A 22,676-nucleotide genomic window follows, 5' to 3' on the forward strand; every position below is an offset into this window, starting at 1 on the left:
ATGGGAACTGTAGTCCAACAATGGCTACCCTTGCTGTAGAACAATTCTTAGAGTAAGACAAATTCAGTGGTGCCAGTAATTCAACCCCACCTTAGGTTGGGGCACCTCTCAGTTGTGGGTCCCAGCCCACCAGTGTGCTCCAGATTAAATAAATGTACTTATTTCATGCTTTTCTGTGCATGGATTCCTTTGAATTTCTCCCGCTGGCTGTGTCCAGCTTACTGAAATGTGAAATGCTCAACTGGCAATGTTCTTGCCAGACTTGGAAACAACAGAATAACTTTGCTCAAGCCTTTTGTTTCACCGAATAATGCTATTGATTTATGATCACTTTGCTCTCCTCTAGAAACCCCTCCTGTTTTGACTCTGCCCCAACCTAGCCTTGCCTTCTTTCCCTTTGTATATTTAATTCTTCTGTTGCAGTTATGGGCCCTTTCACCAGTGTCCTCACCTGTCCATGCATCAATCAAAAACATGTATGCCAAATGTCTGGTGTGCCTTTAATCTTGACTTAGTTTCTAACATCAAAGAAATACTTCACTATTTTCATTTCACTGCCCAGACACCTCTTCTAACACAGACTCAGAGTTCAGGTATTTCTGAGGCTTGCCTCCTTTTGTCTCTCTGACTTTCCTCTTCTTCTTGAGCCACGGCGCAGGGCACCCTTCAGCTAAAGTTTCAAGGCATCACCTCTTGACCTTCCCCTTTCGCTGTTTAACCGGATGTCAAGATCTCGGAGCTGACTGAGGAAACCAGAGTTTGGGCAGACCCCTCTGTGTTCTCGCACAGACTTTAGGGCATCCACGAGGGTCTTGTTTTCGCAGATCATCAAAAAGGCAAGCACAAGGGTGGCAGAGCGGCTTATGCCCATGGCACAGTGAACTAGTACTTTGCCTGCAAGAGAAGAGAAGACAAGAGCATCGCATATATGTCAGGGTACGAAAACCCCAGGTTTCTTGGTATGGTATATGTTGAGACTTGCCAGTAGGTCAAGACTGCGAAACCCAGTGGGGAATGTCAAAAATCTTCGTGTCATAATTCTGGTGTGCCTTCTTCACCAGCAAATTATGATATATGGATGTTGATTCAATGCCTTTTCTGACTCTTACCAGTAAATATCAGAACTTTCTGTCATTTCCCCTTGGCCTGTTAAATCTTAAGACCTACCAGTTCATCCAGCTGCCTCATGAAAAGTGGGTCTTATTGTGCGGATGGCAAAATGCAGAAGAGCTCAGCCCCAATTCTGTCCTGTCTCTTTTGCAATGCAGCTGCTATTTCCTGCCACACCAGTTAAAGGGAGAGTTCCTAGTTAGCTATGTCAAAGGAGGATTAATTCTCCTGGGGCTATTTCCCTTCAGTGACATGAGAAGAAACCAGAGTCCCATCCCTAATATAGCTGTATAAGAAGGGACAAACAGAGATGTCTAGCTGGGTATTCCTTCTGAGGGTTCAGTTATCTGAATTTGGTGTTTTAGATTTCAAAATGATTCGGTGTCTCTCTGTGATTTTGAAATGTCAAGTGTTGACTTGGCATGCTGAAGAATCTAAGTTTGTGTGCTTCTCTGTTGCAGTGTGAGCTTCAAACAAGGAAAGCACAAAAAGTACAGATTGGAAACCTTTGGTTTTCGTTTGAATGCCACTATACGGGCATAGAGCATAGCAAAGATAGTGTCCGCACATTATTGTCCTCATCAGAATTCTGTCCCAAATTCCTCATCCAAATTCATTCAGATTTACCATTTTCACAGGGGAGTTGTTATTTTTAATGGATTTTCCACTGAAAGAGGTAAGTCAGGATTAAATGGGGAAATGATTCTTGCATCTCTCACGGACACTTGGACCATTTGAGTATAGAATTGTAGAGCTGGAAATAACCCTGAGGATCAACAAGTCCAACCCCCAGCGATGCAGGAATCTCCACTAGATCATACATGACAGGTGGCCATCGAACCTCTGCTTAAAGCCCCCCAAGGAAGTAGAGTTCCCCACCTCTTGTGGGGAGGCTTTTGCTGTCAGAATGTTATTCCTGAAGTTTACTGGAACCTCCTTCCTTGTAGCTTGAATGCACTGGTTTCAGTCCTAGCCTCCGGAGCAGGAGAAATCAAGTTTGCTCCACCCTCCATGGGACAGCCCTTTAGATATTTGAAGATGGCTATTATATCTCATCTCAGTCTCTGCTATACCTGGCTAAAACATACACAATTCCCTCAGCTATTCCTCATAAGGCTTGGCTTCCAGACCTTTTATCATCTCACCTCACTAGGGATGCTGTGGGATAAGGATTTGCCCAAGGCATCCCAGCGAACTCCATAGCTAAGCAGTGATTTGAACCCAGGTCTTCCTGGACCGGGGCCAGTCTTTTAGCCACTCGCTTCGTACCTGCGCTTTGAATGCACTAAGGCTGCCAGGACCCCAGAGATGACATAGATTGCCCTGCCTGTTATATTTACCTCTGGGAGAGTTCAGCGCTGCTCTTATATACTTAGCAGCTGGGTGGAAGTAAATGCTGAGATCAAACTTTGGATCATCGTCTGCTTCAACTCCGTAGTAATCCACGGACAGGTCTTTGTAGAATTTGGCCCCCGTGTCAATATGGAACTTTCCAGCAGCGGCATTTACTATGTGGGTGATACCCATTCGGCGAAGCTGTTCTATGTCACGGGCTATATATCTGTGGGGGAAAGAGTATTTGGCTTAGATTTGAGCTAGTCGCATCCATCCTTCCTCGCCCTTAAAGACCACACAATGAATCTCTAGCCAGGCAGGTTCCCCACATCCAGCGCTAATATGGTGTCTATGAACTAGCGTATTAACTGCTAACTTTCTAGACCATGCTAGATTTAATATCCTTGCTGGTTTGGGGACCCATAGCTCCCAAACTCGGGTCTCCAGCTGCTTGTGGATTACAACTCCCATCATCCCTAGCTAGCAAGACCAGTGGTCAGGGATGATGGGAATTGTAGTCCACAAGCAGCTGGAGACCCAAGTTTAGGAAACGCCTCTGTAGAAAACCAGACAAGCTGCATCCATGTGGTGCTTTATTCCATTTTCATGACTTTGCCCTAACTGTTAACTTCCACATTATATTGAGCTTTTGCACCACGCAGACACCTCTTCTGCAAGTATAGCAGAACAAGGTAAAGCTTTAGTGCTAATTTCCATGTTTCTTGCTTCCAGGGGGAAAAAACCCCTTTGCAAATAATATGGGGAGGAGTGCTGTTTGTTTGTTTGTTTGTTTGTTTAGTCATTTAGTTGTGTCCGACTCTTCATGATGCAACTGGTTGGATGAGATGGTTGGACAGTGTTCTCGAAGCTACTAGCCTGAGTTTGACCAAACTGTGGGAGGCAGTGGAGGACAGAAGTGCCTGGCGTGCTCTGGTCCATGGGGTCACGAAGAGTCGGACACGAATAAACGACTAAACAACAACAAACCTGTTTGACCAGAAGTCTGGTGTGCAATGAGGCCTTTTGTCGGACTAAACCACATGTCTTGTGCAAGGTCAAGCCAGGTTCAAGTTCCTTGCATTAATTTACAAAGCCCTGAACAACTTAGGTCCAGGGGATCTCCTGAACCCTTATATCCCACCTTAATCATCTACGGGAGCATTGTTCCTCAAGCTGGTGAGGCTCACTTCATAACAACAAGTTATTGTGTCATCGGCTCATATTCTGCCAACATTCAGCAAGCACCTTCTGTTTCAGCTTTTAAATGCCTCCTGAAAACTTTTTTGGTCCTCCGGGCCTATGCAGGCAATTAAGAATACATATTTCCATCACGGTTAATTGATTTCTGTTTTTAACTTATTCATATGGTTTTTGCTGCATGGTTTTATGTATTGGAGTGGAAAAGCAGAGTTGGGAAGAGAGATGTTACTCTTCAGTGTTGGGAAATGCTTTCAAATAGCTGAAATGCCATTGTCCCATTTTTAATTGCAAAAAAACAAAACAAACCCCCACCCTAGTAGCAGGAACCAAGCTTTTAAGCAACCACTCAGCATGGTGCCTGGATGTCTGGGATTTCCCCAACACTGATGCTGGCATTTTATTTATTTATTGGAAGGCTCCAATTTGCTTCTCAACCAAATGTTCTCGCATTGGAATACAATGAAGTTGTGAAAACACCAGAAGCACAAAAGCATTTTTTAAAAAAATTGGGCGATAGCCAGCGAATCCATCTTTGGAGCAGACCTATTGAAATGGATGGATTTGGTTACAGTGGTACCTCGGGTTAAGTGCTTAATTTGTTCCGGAGGTCCGTACTTAACCTGAAACTGTTCATAACCTGAAGCACCACTTTAGCTAATGGGGCCTCCCGCTGCCGCCGCGCCGCCGGAGCACAATTTTTGTTGTTCTCTGTCATCCCTTTAAGCCCGTTTACTTACAAATCTCCAATGTAGAGGTTAGGCCAGACTTCGTTGACGTTGCCGCGGCAGGGAATGGGCGTCCACAACATACGTTGAAGTTCCCCCATTTCTGGTGTTTCATAGCTCCCCTGGCTACTGGAAGTGAGGCTCGAAGTTCTTCGTATATTGGGGCGCCTCAAGTCGTCCCCATTTAGTGAATTCCAAGACATTCTGAAAGACAAGGAAGAGAGACTTTCCTCATTTGACCTTATGGTAGTCAGTGGTCTGAGAGTTAGACTGGGCAGACCTTGGATCAAATCCTTACCTAGCCATAAATCTCATGGAATAACCATGGACCAGTCTTTCCCTGTCAGCCCAATCATGTCCACCACCCTGAAGTTCCTACAGTCAAAGAAATCATGGTATACTGTTGGGGATCTTCTATGTCTTACTGTTCTTGTTGTTCCCACTTTTAACCAGTGCTTCAAAGCAGTTACATACTAATTAAAGATTGCACTGTAAGAGTAGGAGTTGCTACAAACATCTCCTTCCTTGCAGGTTTTTAAGCAGAAGCTGGATGGCCATCTGTCATGGATGCTTTAGCTGAGATTCCTGCATTGCAGGGGATTGGATTAGATGACCCTTGGTGTCCCTTCCAATTCTATGAATTGGGGATAGGGGGAGCATTCGAATCCAGGCCATATTTGGGGATTCTAATTAGAATCTCATTTCTGCCATCTAGTGTCGGGGAGGCGGTAGCAGTTTTGACCCCACTGTTTGGAGGTCTTTTAGAAATGGATTCAAGTAAATTTTTATATTTTTTCGCATACCTTGTACACAAATTTTCTTACGACATGATTTAAGAAAGCTCTATGTACTTTAACCTTCTCATACCACAAATATGCATGCCAACCATTCCTGTTATCATGACCTTCAGGCTCTAAAACATCGATTTTAAAAAATAATATCCATTCCCTTAGCCAGCATAGACAGGATGCCTCATAATATAATCTTGAATCTGGTAGAGAGAATCCACCTCTGTCTTTAGAATCTGCCAACAATTTATATTTTATTCTTGGCTTCTTCCCCTGCCAGATAAATCTAGTAATATGTTTTTGTCATTCTTTGAAGTATCCCACATTGCTGATCAAAGGTATTGATTGAAATAAAAATTAAAATTTTGGCAATGCATTCATTTTAATTACTGGTATCCTTCCCAATAGCAATGAATTCCTCCTTCCCAGCACCTCTAAGTTTTTCTTTCTTTCTCTCCAAGTTCTTGTATAGGTGTCCTTAAAAATATTTATACTGTACTCTTAACTGTTATCCATACTCCTAAATATTTAACTTTCTTCTCAATCCCCTGGACCAATAGGCTTGCAGTTTGGGGTTGCTGCTGATTCCATTTCTGCTTCCACTGTGGTCAGCTCCAGGTTAGATTATTGCAATGCGCTCTTGTTTGAGCCTGACCTGTAAATCGTCTAGAAACTTGGATTACTATCTGGAACCAGCAAAGCAAGCCACATCATGCCAGCTACCTGCTAGCTTCACTGATTAGCAATGTTTCCAGGTTTATTGTTCTTTAAAACATTTAAACCCCATTTTCCCACAGGGTAGGAATTTAATTATAAAACAATTCCCTACACATAGGAAAATGAAAGGTTATGGTTTAAAAGCCAGGATATTTGCCATAGTATTTAGTTTCTTTGTACAGTGGAAACTTTGGTATGGAGGAATAGTCAGTTGTGGGAACCCCTATTAAGGGGCACATCCTAAAGTTTAATGCCTCAGAAGAACTAGGCTTTTTGCAGGAAACAGGCTTCAGGGAGATTCCCCCCCCCCGCCCCCGAGGCCCAGACCGACACCATCCATTCCAAGAAAAGCTCTCTCTTTCCATTATGGCTCCTTTCCACAAACTTCACATCTTGTGGCCATTATTGGGGCTGGTCACTGACTGCTTAACCCGACTGCCTCCCTGCAGCCATAATTTATTGCTTGTTGGGAGTGCTGCGGAGATGGAAGCAAAATGACTCAGCCCACAGCGATGACTGGAGTAGGGCTGGCTGGCTTTGAAAGCCGAGCCACCGGTGGTTTCTTGGGATGCAGAAGTATTTGAGCAGCCAACTGTTTGTAAGAGAATCTCCCCAGCAGCTGGAATCCAAATAGCGTCTCCCGATTTAGGAGAGGGCTCTTCGAAAAGCAGCTTTCATTCCACTTACACGATTGGTATAAGGTGACCAGATGCAATGGGGTGCAGAGCCATAATTAATTTGGGTCCCCTGGTATTCGGTGGCTATGTGTCTGTAGTGTCCATGCAGGGAAATATTCCCTGTGGAGCATGTCTGATCTTTCAAACGTATCGGTTTTATGAGAGCTGAACTCTCACAGCTTCCTGCAAAGAACCTTGGGGGACTGTAATTTGTTGAGGGTCCTGAACACTCTCCACGGAGAGGTTCCTTGTTCCCACTTTTTCTCAGGGTGACCTTGCGAGACCATTGGGCTTACGCCTGCCATTTCAAAGCCCATTGGCTAACAGGGTTAAAATTCTGCACAAGGGAGACCAAGGTCTGAGAATTTCCCACAGTGGACAGAGCTACCCGTGAGGTCTCCCAGTGTGTTGAGAAAGTTGGCCATCAGCTGCACATCAAGCTAATTTTATTGATCGTGTTGTGGAATGGTCTATAAAACTCCAACTTCTCATTGCTGGTCTCCCTACCACTGCTCACACTTTGCTCCATTTAGCCAGTACTTGCGCCTACATTAAAGTGGTCTTGCTGATTCAGACGGTGATGTCTGGCATTCTGCTCCCAACTTTAGCTTAGCCAGAAGATCCCTATGGAAGCACATCGTTGATGGCTGCACCCTGCTCTTTGTCTCCATCCTCTTTGTACACAGATGAGCAGGCCTATCCTCCAGAAATTTGTCTCCCCTTTAAAAAAACAACCAAACCCAGCTATCTGTAGTAGCCAATTTTGTAGGTTAATTGCATAGTGGGAATAAATATTTGCTTTTGTTACCCTTGAACCTATTGCAATGAAATGTAGGTGGCTGGTGCCAGAGTTCTGTTGCTCTTTTTAAAGGAACAAAAAATAAATATCCCCCCACCCTTTCTCCATTTCCATGCAGCTTTGCCACCCAAAGGATACTCAGGGTAGTTCAATTCACTCTCCATACTTTGCCTCACTGAGCCAGTGTGCTGTATATAAAGAAACAATGGAAACATGGACCACTTATAAATGCCACCTCCAGCTCCTCGAAAGATTCCATCAATGGTGTCTCCAAAATTTTTACACATCACTTGGGAAGACAGGTGAGCTAATGCCAGTGTACTGGAAGAAGCAAAGATCACCAGTGTCGAAGCAACAATTCTTCAACATCAACTTCGTCGGACTGGTCGTGTTGTGCGGATGCCTGATTATCGTCTTCCAAAGCAACTACTCTATTCCGAACTTTAAAATGGAAAGCGTAATGCTGGTGGTCAACAAAAGAGGTTTAAAGACTCTCTCAAGGCAAATCTTTAAAAATGTAGTATAAACACTGATAACTGGGAAACGCTGGCCTGTGAGCACTCCAGTTGGAGAACAGCCTTTACCAAAGGTGTCATGAACTTTGAAGATGCTCAAACTCAAGACGAAAGGGAGAAACGTGCTAAGAGGAAGGCATGCTTGACAAACTCTCGCTGTGATCAACTCCTGCCTGGAAACCTATGTCCCCACAGTGGAAGGACGTGTGGATCCAGAATTGGCCTCCACAGTCACTTACGGACTCACTGTTAAGACCGTGTTCATGGAAGACAATCTTACTAGGCTACAAGTGATCGCCAAAGAAGAAGATATAAAGATGCAATGCCCAAGTGATGGCATAGAGTACCCCAGCAAATCCCATGCTAATGTTGTTTTGAGCTTGCACTCTGACAAATCCAGGGACAAGCATCTAATTTCCCTTGCTTTTGTGTTGCTGAAAGCTCTGAAACATTTTGTCACTGGTTGCATATTTCCTTGCCCAGTTAAAAATGTTCTGTGCTCTTTTAACACAGATGCATTTAACTACATCTGCATGTGTTATATCTACAATCCTTTATATATACAATCCTTTAATTACAGGCGTTGTTACATCAATATCCATCAAGAGCAGGAACGCCTGGTGTAAAAATCACCCGGAGGGCTTTCGCATGCCAAAAGTGAAGTTCAAGTCCTCTGGTGCCGATGATGTCACCGGCATTTGCGAAGAAATACAAACATTTCAAACCTGCTCTGGGAATTGTGTCCTTGCCTAGCTCTTGGTGTTGCTGAAGTCATCATCTGGAGAAAGAGAGATCCCCACAGCCTGCTTTTGGTTTTTTGGCAGGAGAGGCAAAGAAACGACTGGCGGCCAGGCATTGCAATCCATTCTCCTCCTCCAGCCCGTATTTCCTTTGAAGAGGGTGAAATATTTGGCAGGGCAACGACTGCAAGATGGGACCCTGTAACTAAAGCGGCTGCAAAACTGTCTGCTGAACGTTATTTTGGCTTCCATCCATTTGGAAAGTGCTGTTGAATTACTGCTGAAAGTTTAGGTAAGCCCTAATTTTAGGAAAATTTCGGGGGTTGTTATATTAAAATAGAAACTTCTATCGAATCACTTTCCAGCTACAGCTAAGAGCCAGTGTAGTGTCGTGGTTAGCCAGTCAAACTGGGACTCACGAGACTAAGATTCAAAGCCCTGCTCAGCTGTGAAGTTCATTGGGCAACCTTGGGCCAGACATTGTCTCTTAGACCTAGCCATACCTCACAGGGTTGCTGTGAGGATATTATGGGTTTTTTGGGGGCAGGAGGCATGTGCCCCATCTTGATCTCCCTGGGAAAAGGTGGGGCATAAATGCACAAAACGATGAACAAACCAGCATCTGGAGTCTCGAGAACTGAGATTGTGAGACAAACTAAATGTGATAGTCCCTGTGTCCATTGAACTCAGATCTGAAAAGGGCAGCCTCATATAAAACAAGGAGCAAGTGTCTCAAGTGCATGTTAAAATGAAACTCAACCCACATTGCAAGATTCATTTTTCAAGTGAAGCATCTGGGAGCTTTCAGGGCAGCTTAAAAACAGCAACAATACACAACTCGGATAAGATGTGAACCTTCTCAGGGAGCCTTCCCACATCTCTGGCAATCTGTAAACCAAATGGCTATTTTTGCTGCTTGTTTTATGTGTATTTTGGTATGGACATTTGTGTGTTTGTTTTTTACTGCTCGTTTCTTTTCTCTGGAAAGGCTGCTGTCATGGTGAGTTACTATCGCATCACGCAGTACGCTGCCTTTATTGTGATGTCACTACATAGGACATGGTTTGTGAGGTCACAACACACACACAAAAGTCATTGGTTGGGGCCGATGAAAAGAGAGCTTCGAACCAGTGTCTGATGCTGGTGAGATGTGCCCTTAGCAACCCAGCCTGGATCAGAGGAGGCAGCTGATGCTGCGTATCAACTTGAGCTTCCAAATTGTCCCCGTGGGTAGCAGCTCTGAGCAGGGCACGCAGCCATAATCCTGTCTCAGCAACACAATAGTAGGAATGACAGTCCCTGTCACTCAGTCTGAATGGAAGGGAAATGATTGCAGCCATGGCAGTGCTCCCCTGTCACATAAGCCTCTAGGAGGAGGAGCTATTCCCGAGGCACCCTGGAATTAGAGGATTAGAGTGAGCATCGAATAGTCCCAAAAGCTTGTCATTCCTACGCTTTGGGCAAGTTCCCGACTGCACGCACTTCTCTGCCCCCCCTCCCAACAAGGCACAACACAATTTCAAAGGATTATATGTAATAGGTGAAAAGATGTAGGCTGTGCAATCTTATGCAAGTTTGCTCAGAAATGAGTTTCATTGAGTTAAACGGAATTTGCTCTCGGGTAAATGGATACGAGAGTGCAGGCAGTCGAAAAGGAAAAGGAAAAGGAAAAGGAAAAGGAAAAGGAAAAGGAAAAGGAAAAGGAAAAGGAAAAGGAAAAGGAAAAGGAAAAGGAAAAGGAGTGACCCCTGGAGGGACCTTTTCAGGGAGTGCTGGGTAAAATCTGGAGCAAGTGTGTGAACTTATCAGGACTGACCTACTGGGAGCCTGAAGGGGCCCTGCCCTGCTTCTCTCCACCTGGCTTGAAGCAGGGCCTGACAGGCTCCATAAAGGAGTGCTTCTGCTGCTGTTTTTGTTTTGTTTTAAAAAAAAATTATTATTTTTTATCTATGTCATTTTAAATTGTGATTGATATTAAGCTGTGTTCTTAGTTTTAGATTTTATAAGTTATGTGGAAACTGTTTTCCATTTGGTTGTGTACTTTCAGATGTGTTTTATTTATTGTTTATGACTTTTGTTATGTTGGTAATTATGTAAATCTGGTCATGCTGTAAGCCGCCTTGAGCATTGTTTTTAACTATGGAAAGGCGGCATAGAAATAAAATGATGATGATGATGATGATGATGATGATCAAGAAATTCCAAGTTCGTTCCTTCGTTGCCAGCCATATTCAGTGGGTGGGTTTGTTTTATTTTGTCAGGTTGCAGACACTTCCTAAGCCTCTGACTAAGCCATCTCCTGCCTTTGTGAAAAACATGTCTGATTATTATATATTGAAATGGAAACATGATGTAAACTTATTTTAATAACTTTCTGTGCATTATATGAACTATTGGAATGGGTTGTTGCCCAGCTTCCAGGACGAGTGTCCCCATTTTCCCACCCTAGTTACACTACTTCCATGGAAAGTAGAGGGAAGAAATCTATTTCCACATACAGCAAGACTTGCTGATGGCAATCATGTCATTCACATCTGGATTTCACCTCCTCAGCTTGCCTGTGCTTCCTGACTGTGGCAATCTGCGGTAGGGATGGCAGCAAATTCAGGTTCCTTCTCTGCCACCACTGCATCTTCGGAGTGGCAACCAGCAGAACTCTTTCAAGTCGTCTCCTCCTTATGGCCTCCTGCCAGGTAATTTACCTGAACTCTCAGTACCATGCTGAGACATATTTGCAAAGTACCTTGAGGAGAAAATCACTTCCATGCGTCCATTCCGACTTGGATCCCAGTACATTTCTGAGCACAATTCAAAGTGTTGGTGCTGCTGACCTTTAAAGCCCTAAATGGCCTCGGCCCAGTATACCTGAAGGAGCGTCTACACCCCCATTGTTCAGCCCAGACACTGAGATCCAGCGCCAAGGGCCTTCTGGTGGTTCCCTCACTGCGAGAAGTGAGGTTACAGGGAACCAGTCAGAGGGCCTTCTTGGTAGTGGCGCCCTCTCTATGAAACGCCCTCCCATCAGATGTCAAGGAAATAAACAGCTATCTGACTTTTAGAAGACATCTGAAGGCACCCCTGTTTAGGAAAGTTTTTAATGTTTGATGTTTTATTGTGTTTTTAATATTCTGTTGGGAGCTGCTCAAAGTGACTGGGGAAACCCAGCCAGCTGGATGGGGTATAAATAAATTATTATTATTATTATTATTATTATTATTACTACTACTACTACTACTACTACTACTACTACTACTATATTGAATGGAGGACAATTATACAATATCTTAGACCCTTCTGGTTGCTTCAGCCTAGATGAGTTTATTGCAGTCAAAGGATGTTGGCAGTGTGCTTGGAACAGTACATCCAGCCACCTACAGTATGTACTTGACTTTTGACCGCTGTTATAACCAGCTGAGTGGGATATGATTGGTTGGGTGCAGAAAGTGGTAAATATCTCACTAGGACTTTTCCTTTTCCATAGCGAAGCACTGAAGAGGGAGCTGTAGGTTTTCTCTTGAGGAAATGGTCCATGGATTGAGGCGATTCTTCCAAATATGAGCTGATCATAAATCCTCTGGATGATTCTGCCAATTTTGGGTTCTCTTAGTTTCTTCTTATTCTCGTCTTTTAAATCGGTCTGCTGTACCAGTTTGTTAATGAAGTCTGCCCAAAAATGTATACGCACACTTCTAATATGCCTGATATTTTAGGCCAACTTTTAACTTATTCTTTGTCTCTTGATCTCTCAGACTTATGCTCCTACAACCATTGTGGTTCAAAACTGGTTGAAGCAGGATTCCAGAAAAGTTGGGCAAAGGCTTGCAAAAGTATTTGGACTAGCTTCAATACAATTTGTGAAAATGCCTCTGTTTCTAACTGATTTCCAGTCAAACAAGATATTTTTGGCTAGATGCCTGCTGCAGTATGCTCAGACATAATTTGGATCCAAGTTTTATAGTGAACCCGAGGGCCAAAGTAAGCAAGAACGCTCGAGAAATTGCATCTGTTTGATTTAAGGTCACATTTCCAACTAGAGTTGGCCGTTCTGAGGGCATATCTATCTGCACCGCAGCTTTAAATTATCCATTGCATATTATTAGCAACGAGTAATTTTTCTCTCTCCATCTTGTCCCATCCCCTCCAGTGTGGAGCAAGGTCTTATGGCTACTCTGTTCCCCACAAGGATTCTGAATATGCTTGTAAAATACCGTGTCAACAATTTGTGTTCCTTGCAAGACACTGGGGGATTCTTTCTGTCTATACTTGGGACAATGAAATAGATCTTCCAGCAAAACCACCCTCTTAAACGAGGCATCAGTCTTGAGGTCTACAGTGGTACCTTGGTTCTCAAATGCCTTGGTACTCAAACAGTTTGGAACACCCAAACACTGCAAACCTAGAAGTTAGTGTTCCAGTTTGCGAACATTTTTTGGAAGCCAAACATGTTCCATTTTGAGTGCCACGCTTCCATTTTGAGTGCCACACTTCTGTTTTGAGTGTTATGCTGAAGTCTGTCTGTTTTTGCTATTTATTTTGCGTTTTTGTTTTTGCAGCTTTTTTGTTTTGTTTTTGTGACTGTGTGGAACCCAGTTCAGCTACTGATTGATTGACTGACTGACTGACTGATTGTGTGACTGCAGTACATTGTTTATTGCTTTCATTTTATGGAACAATGGTCTCATTAGATGGTAAAATTCATGTTAAATTGCTGTTTTAGGGGTTTTTAAAAGTCTGGAAGGGATTAATCCATTTTGCATTACTTTCTATGGGAAAGCACGCCTTGGTTTTGGAACGCTTTGGTTTTGGAACAGACTTTTGGAACGGATTAAGTTTGAGAACCAAGGTACCACTGCAGTTGTTTATGAGTCCCCAGGGTAGCAGCGGGGAACTTGCAGCCACTCTCAGTGCTGCTGAGCTACCATTCCAATCATCCCTGACTATTGTCTATGCTGGCTGGGACTGATGGGATTTAGAGTCCCAGTGATTCTCTACTGCTGCCCTAGGAAATATGGTCTTTTAAGAGACTTTCTGACTATTCTATCAAGCCAACTCCTGTTGCATATATATCCACGACAACCCTATTTCTGTTGACCTCATTTGTCCCTACACTGAATAATCTTTTTACTGCCCTATCCCCCAGCATGCTATTTATTTATTTTATTGCCCAACTTACCACAGTGCCTGCTAGCTGATCTGGCAGCAAGTTCAGGTCAAACGAAATTACAGAGGCTAACAGTGAGAACAACGTATAAATGCCTTTCTCGGTTCATGTGCCTTTGGAGGGCAGCCTGGGGCAGATTGAGTTGAGCTGCTGCCGTTCCTTTGGATGCAATTGAAAAAGGCTAAGCCTCTTGAGAGTCCCATGGACTGCAAGAAGATCAAACCTCTCCATTCTGAAGGAAATCAGCCCTGAGTGCTCACTGGAAGGACAGATCCTGAAGCTGAGGCTCCAATACTTTGGCCACTTCATGAGAAGAGAAGACTCACTAGAAAAGACCCTGATGTTGGGAAAGATGGAGGGCACAAGGAGAAGGGGAGGACAGAGGACGAGATGGTTGGACAGTGTTCTCGAAGCTACCAGCATGAGTTTGACCAAACTGTGGGAGGCAGTGGAAGACAGAAGTGCCTGGCGTGCTCTGGTCCAGGGGGTCATGAAGAGTCGGATACGACTAAATGACTAAACAACAACAAGCCTCGACAGGAGAACAATGGTCTTTTTGCAAAGGTCACAATCGGGCGTATCAAAAAGGTCTGGGGAGGACAATGTGGCAATGTGGAAGTGTGTTAGACTCAAGCCAGTGGAACCTGGGTTCAAATCCCCACTCAGTTATGAAGCTCACTGGTTGATGCAAGACTACCCAGTATCTCTCTCGGCCTTAACCTTTTCCTGTGTCCGGATAGTGTGCAACAGTCTTTCCAATATGTTGATGGAGGAAGCAATAAGGACTAGACTCCAAAGTGTTTCCTCAAACTTGGGTCCCCAGCTGTTGTTGGACTACAACTCCCATCACCCCTAGCTACCAGGACCGGTGATCAGGGATGATAGGAATTGTAGTCCAAAAACTGTTGGAGACCCAAGTTTGGGAAACACTGATTTAGTATCTCCTTTCAGGCTGTGCTCCTGCTACTTTGGCAAGCTTTCCTCCCCTTAGCCAGTCTTCTTTCTCCTTTGCTGTGTGATCCCAAACACTCAGGGATCCTGTAGTGAATGTGATGACATCATGATACTATGTAGCCAATCACATCTGGCTTATGTGGCAACATGAGGGTGGGCTTCCTGGACTCTTCACATGGACCATCCTAGCCAAACAAGGTGGGGGGAGGCAATCAAATATGAAAATTTTGATTGACTGTGGCAGCACTAACTTATGTCAGCCACATGGGGCCTGGGACTCAGCTAACATTAGTAAAGAAACATTGTTTTGAATGTGCTATATACATGCAACACCAGATGGCACCAGAGAGCAGGAAATTTCCAAGCATGATTTTTCTATAGATATTTTTTCCCTTCTGTTAAAATGATCTAATTTCTGACTTATTTCTAGCTGTTTCCCCCTGTGTTTAGACCCACCCCTGGACAAATATTTTATGGCAAAGGAGGGCCAAACATCTTATCTCAAAATCAAGGCACTCAGACTTTTCCACCCCTTTGGAGCAGGGGGGCATAAATTACTTTCCTCCCTGCTGTTGTTAGTTAGGCAGAGAATATGGAGATCATCTTTTGGTGGGAAATGAGGACGAAAGCATTTCGTCTGTTTCTCATTTTATTCTTAAAAGATGGGATACGGTCAACTCCAGAACAGTCGTAGCCACCTGTTCAATTAGGGTTTGTGAACTGAAGCTGATTGGAATTTGACACTCTGTTGCTTTGCTGGGTTTTTGAGACGGATCAATGGAGGCTTCTCAGATAGCAGTGACACAACCTGTATGCTAGCCCGTGGAATCCCAGATGTCTCCCATAAATCATTAGCATACAGCCCCTGCTACAGTCGAGAAGGCTGAGTGTAGCATAATGCACTAAAAATAATAAATCAAATTAGCACAAAGGTCAAGCCAGCCCAGAGGGACCGGGGATCAGCTAGTTCATCCTTGCAGTGCAAGCTAAACGATGCGGTGAAATAGATGGAATCTCCACCTGCCTCTTCCCAGAGACATAATTCATTACCAAGCCCTGAGATGCAAGGAAGAAAATGTGGCCGCAAGAGAGTTTAGTCCAAGCAATGTGGCAGGGAAAAGGAATAATTGAGGCTCTTGCAAGGGAAGGTGGAAGAGCTGAAGGGGCTAGTTTGTATGGCAGAAATTGAAAGTTCCTGGTTATCCTGAAACGCCGCAAAACTATACGGATGTGGACAGAGCCATCTTAGAGATGGACACCATGGAGGGGTCAAATAGATTCTAGAACCAAAACGCATTTGTTTCCAAAAATTCTCATTTTCTAATTATATTGTTAAGTATCAAATATTCAGAGAATATTCCATTACCATTCATTTGGAGAAATGTTGGACCGTTTGGAGTTATCTCCTTGGCTTGCGGGGGGGGGGGGGTTCACATAACTCCATACTCTCCAAATTACTGGTGCTGGAATATTCTCTGAATATTTGATACTTAACAATATAATTAGAAAATGAGATTTTTTTGGAAGCAAATGTGTTATCTCTTTATCTCCTTGGCTCGGGTGTGTGTGTGTGTGTGTCACATGAGTGAGTATATAACCTTTAGAAGACATCTGAAGGCAGCCCTGTATAGTTTTATGATGTTTTTTATATATGTTGGAAGCTGCCCAAAGTGGCTGGGGTAATCCAGTCAGATAGGTGGATTATTATTATTATTATTATGGAATAGGACATCCCTATTTTCATTGGAGAAATTATGGAAAGTGTGTAATACCTCCTGGACTTGTGAATACTTGAATTGTGGGAGTAGTACAGAGAGACTGTGCTAGATTATAAATATTCTTGGTTTGGTTTCCATCGTTGTGGTTAAGCAATTCTCTGCTGTAAATCTAAAAAACCTGAGCAGTCTGTCTCTTTAGACTCACAGGGAATGTGGGGGGAAACAGAAGTGTCATTTGATTTCTTCCTCCCCACTTGCAATTTGCTTTCTCTGAATAATCGCTCCAATCCTTTATATTTCAATCCTGTGAAATATATTTAGTAGGAGGCCTTGTGTGGCAGCGATTAAGACTGTGTGTGATTTTTTTTAAAAAAAATAAGATGGAATTAGAAGCAGTCTGCGCTTGGTATCAAGGGAAAGGGAATTCAGGAAAGCAGGGCTGCAAATTTATCACAGCGGCAGCAACATGCCTTCCACCTAGCGAAGCCAAGATCATAATAACAGATGCACATAATAATTACCTGCATCTCAAAAGGCAGCTCTGAGACTTGCGACTTCTGCTTCCTGCATCACACAGACAGTGAAACAGCAGGGTAAAGATGTAACAAAAAGCAGAAGCAAGGCAGCGTTGGTGGTAAGTACTGAAAGGCAAGTGGCAGAGCTGACGGGAGGATATCAAAAGGCAACGGAGGATTGCTAAGGATAGAGGGAGGAGGCTTCGGCAGCTAGCTGAAGGGACAACATAAAACCCTGCAAATCCATCGTAAAGAAGAGCTTTACCTTTTGTCTTGGCTAGAGCTGTGATAAATGCTCAGGGTGATTTGCCAATGTGCAGTTCAGGACTCTGGCAGGTGTAGTGGCTATGGGTGGGAGCCCAGAAGTCTCTGGAATCTCACTTGAACTCGCTAGGTGATCTTCGCTAAGTGGCCCAACTTCCCATCTGCAATGGGGGCGGGATAATAATACTACCCTACCTTTTAGAGTTCTTGTAAGAGAACATTTTAAATATGCTACATGAACACTGGGCATTGTTATTATTTAAGGTTAATTTCTACAGAGTGTGCAGTGCCTACATTTTGCAACCCAATGTATCTCGAATAATGTAAAAGTTTGCTTTCATTTAGGATGGGGTTTCCCACACTTAGGTCTCCAGATGCTTTTGGACTACAACTCCCATCATCCCCAGATAGCAGGACCAGTGGTTGAGGATGATGGGAATTGTAGTCCAAAAACAGCCAGAGACCCAAGTTTGGGAAATACTGATTTAGTATCTGCTTTCAGGCTCCTGCTACTTTGACAAGCTTTCCTCCTCTTAGCCAGCCTTCTTTCTCCTTTGCTATGTGATCCCGACCACTCAGGGATCCTATAGCGAATGTGATGACATAATGATACTATGTAGTCAATCGCATCTGGCTTATGTGTCAACATGGGTGATCCTAGCCAAACAAGGCACAGATGTTCTTTCTGCCTACAGCAGGTCTCTCTCTGAAAGGCAAGCTGATGGTCGCAGCACCACGGAGAGCTCCAAAGGAGCAACTAACTCCAAGAAAGTCCAGAGGTGAATTGATGTCTCACTAGGCCCTCTCCTAAGCTCCACCCCTCTGCCTGACGAGTGTACATCCTTAAAGGGCTAGCCCCTATCTAACCAGAAGGAAAGCACTTCTCCAGTGGCCAAGCAAGGTGGAGTGGAAAGTACTTTGCTCCTCAGAGAGTTTGGGCTCGGGGCTCAGGATCTCTTGGGGGCCCTGGCTTGGGAGCTGCATGTTCCTGACCACCAGGTTCAGTATCAGGAACCCAGTCTGGCTCCTCAGCCAGTGGTACAGCAGCCCCAGACTCAGCCAGCTCCTCCTCCACCTTCAAGCTTGAGGTTTGGGCCACAGCAGCTAACCGCCCTCACTCTGAAATCACCAAATGGGCAAATGCTTCTGCCCACCCTTTCACGTCAAGTTCCCAAATAACACTGAATGGGGCAGTGCTTTTTGAAGCTACCAAATATGGGTTGCAAAAAGAACCGTGCCTTTTTGGCTCAGCCTTATTTCATACCCTCCAACGTTTCTTGGCTGAAAATAGGGATGTCCTATTTAATAATAATAATAATAAATACCCCACCTATCTGCTTGGGTTGCCCCAACAACTCTGGGCAGCTTCCAAAATATATAAAAACATAACAAAACATTAAACATTAAAAACTTCCCTATACAGGGCTGCCTTCAGATGTCTTCTAAAGGTTGTATAGTTACTTATCTCCTGTATTGGGGAGTGACATAACTCCATACCCTCCAACATTTCTCTGATGAAAATAGGGACCTCCTAAGGAAATGTGGGGACGCAGGTGGTGCTGTGGGTTAAACCACAGAGCCTAGGACTTGCCGATCAGAAGGTCGGTGGTTCGAATCCCCGTAACGGGGTGAGCTCCCGTTGCTCAGTCCATGCTCCTGCCAACCTAGCAGTTCGAAAGCACGTCAAAGTGAAAGTAGATAAATAGGTACCGCTCTGGCGGGAAGGTAAAAAGGTAAATGGCATTTCAGTGCACTGCTCTGGTTCACCAGAAGCAGCTTAGTCATGCTGGCCACATGACCCGGAATCTGTACGCCGGATCCCTCGGTCAATAAAGCGTGATGAGCGCAACCCCAGAGTCGGCCACGACTGGACCTAATGGTCAGGTAACTTTTTAAGGGAAAGCAGGACATTCTGGGATCAAATCAGAAACCGAGACAGCTTCTGTAAATTCAAGATGGTCCCTGGATAATAGGGACACTTGGAAGGTCTGCTTATTTGCAATTCATGCTTTTTTTTCACAGGCAATTTGCAAAATTACCTTTGCCTAAGAGTTGCTGCTGCTGTTTTTAAAACAAGTTTCCTATATAACCACGCTAATTTAGTAGTCTTTGTATGCGGGGATGCTGGGTAATGTCTAACTACTGCCTTTGAGACACACAAGCCCAGTTCTCACACGTTGGGCATTACTGTGTTTGCTTGTAGTGGAGTGCACTTTTAAACCCACCCTGATGTTAGATCTCCTGTTTCAAAGAACAACAAGTTGCCTGCAGTTATCTGAAGAAAAACTCCAATGCACAAGCTCTGTGTGATTGGGACACACAGTTGTGCAGATCTAGAATGCGGATGGCGCTGTGGTCTAAACCACTGAGCCTCTTGGGCTTGCTGATCAGAAGGTCGGCGGTTCAAATCCACAGGATGGGGTGAGCTCCCATTGCTCTGTCCCAGCTCCTGCCAACCTAATAATAATAATAATAATAATAATAATAATAATAATAATAATAAATTTTATTTATACCCCACCCTCCTCAGCTAAGACTGGGCTCAGGGTGGCTAACATCAGGTATAAAAACAACTTAAAAACAGGATTAAAGTACAACTTAAAATGCAGCCTCATTTCAGTGGAAGCCCAGATCAAAAACTGTTTGAGGGGAGAAAATGTCAAATCTTCACCAAGTCCAGCTATCCAGAGTGGTCCTACACGGGCCAGAAAAAAAGCCAGGGAAGTCCCCAAATAGGGGTGCCATCACAGAAGGAAAAGGAAAGATGGGGAGGGGATCAGGCTGATTCGAAGCCAAAGGCAGGAGGAACAACTCTGTCTTACGGGGGGGGGGGGAGGAGGAAAAAAACCCACAGGAACTCGCAAGACATTTTCATCTTGCGAAGCAAGCCCATAGGAAATTCGTTTTGCGAAGCACGTCCAAAACGGAAAACCCTTTCGTCTAGCGGGTTTTCCGTCTTGCGAGGCATTCGTCTTGCGGGGCACCACTGTATTCGGTTCCATGCAGTTACCTGGGGGGAAAAGTAGCCACAGGAGCTCTGTGTTTTATTATTGGGGGACAACAGCAGCTGTTTTAAAGATGAGTACGATCACTCTCGGAGTCTGCCTGCTAACTCCTGGCCAATGTATCTTTGTAAAGAAATAGGGTACAGTGGTACCTCTGGTTACGTACTTAATTAGTTCCGGAGGTCTGTTCTTAACCTGAAACTGTTCTTAACCTGAAGCACCATTTTAGCTAATGGGGCCTCCTGCTGCTGCCGCGCCGCCGGAGCACAATTTCTGTTCTCATTCTGAAGCAAAGTTCTTAACCCGAGGTACTGTTTCTGGGTGAGCGGAGTCTGTAACCTGAAGCGTATGTAACCTGAAGCATATGTAACCTGAGGTACCACTGTATTAGAAATGGCAACATGAGTCATCCACAGAATCCTGTAAAAGCTGGCCCTTAAAACTTTCAGCAATTTGAAGAAGTGGGAAGTGCAAAGCCGACTTTTTAAGAGACAGGGAACGTCAAGTACAGAGTGAACATTCAACCCCCAATATGTCTTGCTAAAAATAAACCCTTTGATAGCTTGAGCAAAGAATGTGAAATGCTTGCATAAGCGTGAACATCATGCTGACAATTTCTAGAAATTAGTTTGAGTTTCACGATCTTGCTTAGTTTACATACCACATCTTAACATCTTTCCTGTTTAAATAGACTTACAGACAGCCCATTTCCTCACTAGGAGAACGCTTGTAAAGATGCAAACAAATGCAATCAAATAACACCTGCGAGTAAGTCTAATTGAATTCATAAGTGGGGCTTCCTTCAAAGTTGCAAATCACTGAATGCTGCAAATCCCATTTTGCTTGAGAACATTCACTATATGACACTGCCCATCAGATGTTCTCACTCCCTCAAACACAAATACACAAAATCCCCGAGAGCTAAAGCAAATTTGTTGGGGAAGGATCTTTCCGGCTCTTAAATGTCAGCTTTTCAGGCAAGCAATCTGTTGCTAAACATCTCAGAGTTAAGATGGAAAAACAGGATGTCAACATGTGATATTTTAAATTCCAAGTGAATTGCCAGATTTAGGAATATGCTCAAACACAAACAGTGCATTTAAAAGACAAAACGGTTGCGTCTGAAATTTGCATCCTACTCAAGGAATACAAGCCCAATATGGGACTTGTTTCAGATCAACATGTGAACTTCAGCTCCCCGCAGCAATATGAATTTCTCTTGTTTCTTCACCACCACCCCAACCCAGATTTCCTTCCTTTCTCAAACTCTTCACTCAAGCTTTCACCTCTGTCCTTATTCTTCCAGAACATCACCTACTGCAACTTTCTTTTCTCAGTAACCTCCCAACTTATCACATCCTGCTGGTTATATATATCCCCTGTCCCCACTTTTCCTAGCCTCCTATGCGCTCCTTTCCATAGACTTTTATTCCTTCTCCGCCCATCTTTAGGATCTGAGCTGCTCAGCCAATGACTGCCTGCCCTGCCCCTCTTTGACGTTAGAGCAGCTCAGCCAGTCACTGCCAAAGGCGCCATTAGAAGTCCCACAAAATCTGTTCCTTTCTCTGCTCTCACACAGTGTTTTGAAACCCTCTTGCTGTTACGAAACTATAAACGAGATATGCAGCAATTTGTCAGGTGCCCTCACTGCTGAAATTAGGGGTTTGAAGTTTGGAAGGAGGCACATTTTTCACTCAGATTTTTCACTCGGAATAATGGGCGTTCAAAACTCCCATTATTCCAGGCGCATTTTGCGACGGGGAATTTCATTAGCATGAGCAGTTTCTGAGCTCTGGGCGCAGTACTGTTCCTAAGATTTCAGATTAAAACTGCAGAGTGGAAGGAAAGGGGGACCTTTTTCTGCCTCCCCACTTCCAGCTACTCTCTGAAGACTGGAGAAGAGACCCTCTTAAGAATATTGGGGGGTGGGGGTGGGCAGAACTAGACCATGTGAAAAATGAACATAATATTTTAGCTGCAGTTCATTCATTTTCAGCTTTGTATTCTTGTTATATATGTAAAAAGTGCATCTAGACATTCTGTTGTTGCACCCATAGCCTAGGTTTTAAGGTGCCATTTAGGTCCTAGCTCTCATATCTCGGTTTCTAACACTGATTCCAGATACGTATCTAGAAGGTCATGCCTTTGGGGGTCAAAAATCAGCCAGGCTAAAGCTTTTCTCTCTTCATATATGTATTTAAAAGATACCCTTGAAACAGCCTGCACTGGATTTCCCCTTCTGCACAGACAGGTTGCCACATATTTGCACCGATGCATGTTGTGCAGTCCAAATTGCGAAGAAGTGGCAACTCCACAACCAACTCTCTATTTGAATGTCCTTCACAACAAGCAACACAGCATGGCGCACAGCTACAGTTGTCCGACTGCTCCCATGCTGAAAGCGTTGTGTTACCCTGCAATGCATGCACTGAATTTGCGAGTAGCAATTTGTC

At 44.1% G+C, this 22,676-nt stretch overlaps 1 protein-coding gene and 2 long non-coding RNA genes across 15 annotated transcripts in view; 2 read left to right on the plus strand and 1 right to left on the minus strand.

The window, feature by feature from the left end:
• The window catches only part of LOC309343155, a 115,477-nt gene that overhangs the window by 57,828 nt on the left and 34,973 nt on the right, over positions 1–22,676 (plus strand). The gene's annotated exons all lie outside the window — the stretch shown is intronic.
• LOC309343158 overlaps positions 1–22,676 on the plus strand; it is a 79,647-nt gene that overhangs the window by 52,614 nt on the left and 4,357 nt on the right. Inside the window, exons 1-2 of one of the 7 annotated variants that reach the window (XR_014157129.1) lie at positions 9,674–9,889; positions 20,915–20,991. The exons of 2 other annotated variants lie outside the window; for them this stretch is intronic. This is a non-coding gene — a long non-coding RNA (uncharacterized lncRNA). Of the gene's footprint in view, positions 1–8,746; positions 8,899–9,673; positions 9,890–16,975; positions 17,074–20,672; positions 20,736–20,914; positions 20,992–22,676 lie in introns of those variants that run through there. 4 more of the 7 variants (XR_014157130.1, XR_014157128.1, XR_014157131.1 and 1 more) reach the window with 4 other exon arrangements.
• On the minus strand, positions 478–22,499 carry DUSP13B (dual specificity phosphatase 13B). Of its 7 annotated transcripts, none has more exons than XM_081864427.1 (4): positions 22,432–22,499; positions 4,383–4,574; positions 2,451–2,671; positions 478–894 (listed from the first exon to the last, which is right to left on the minus strand). In XM_081864427.1, exons 1-4 carry the CDS (start codon positions 22,482–22,484, stop codon positions 671–673), a joined length of 690 nt encoding a protein of 229 aa, XP_081720553.1. In that variant the 5' UTR covers positions 22,485–22,499; the 3' UTR covers positions 478–670. The 7 variants fall into 7 exon arrangements, with proteins under 7 accessions (XP_081720553.1, XP_081720556.1, XP_081720554.1 ...); XM_081864430.1 differs by lacking the exon at positions 22,432–22,499 and adding an exon at positions 16,961–17,062; XM_081864428.1 differs by lacking the exon at positions 22,432–22,499 and adding an exon at positions 9,371–9,399.

The sequence above is a fragment of the Podarcis erhardii genome, assembly GCF_964252035.2.
Source record: "Podarcis erhardii genome assembly, chromosome: 5".
In the NCBI taxonomy this organism is placed as follows: Eukaryota; Metazoa; Chordata; class Lepidosauria; order Squamata; family Lacertidae; genus Podarcis; species Podarcis erhardii.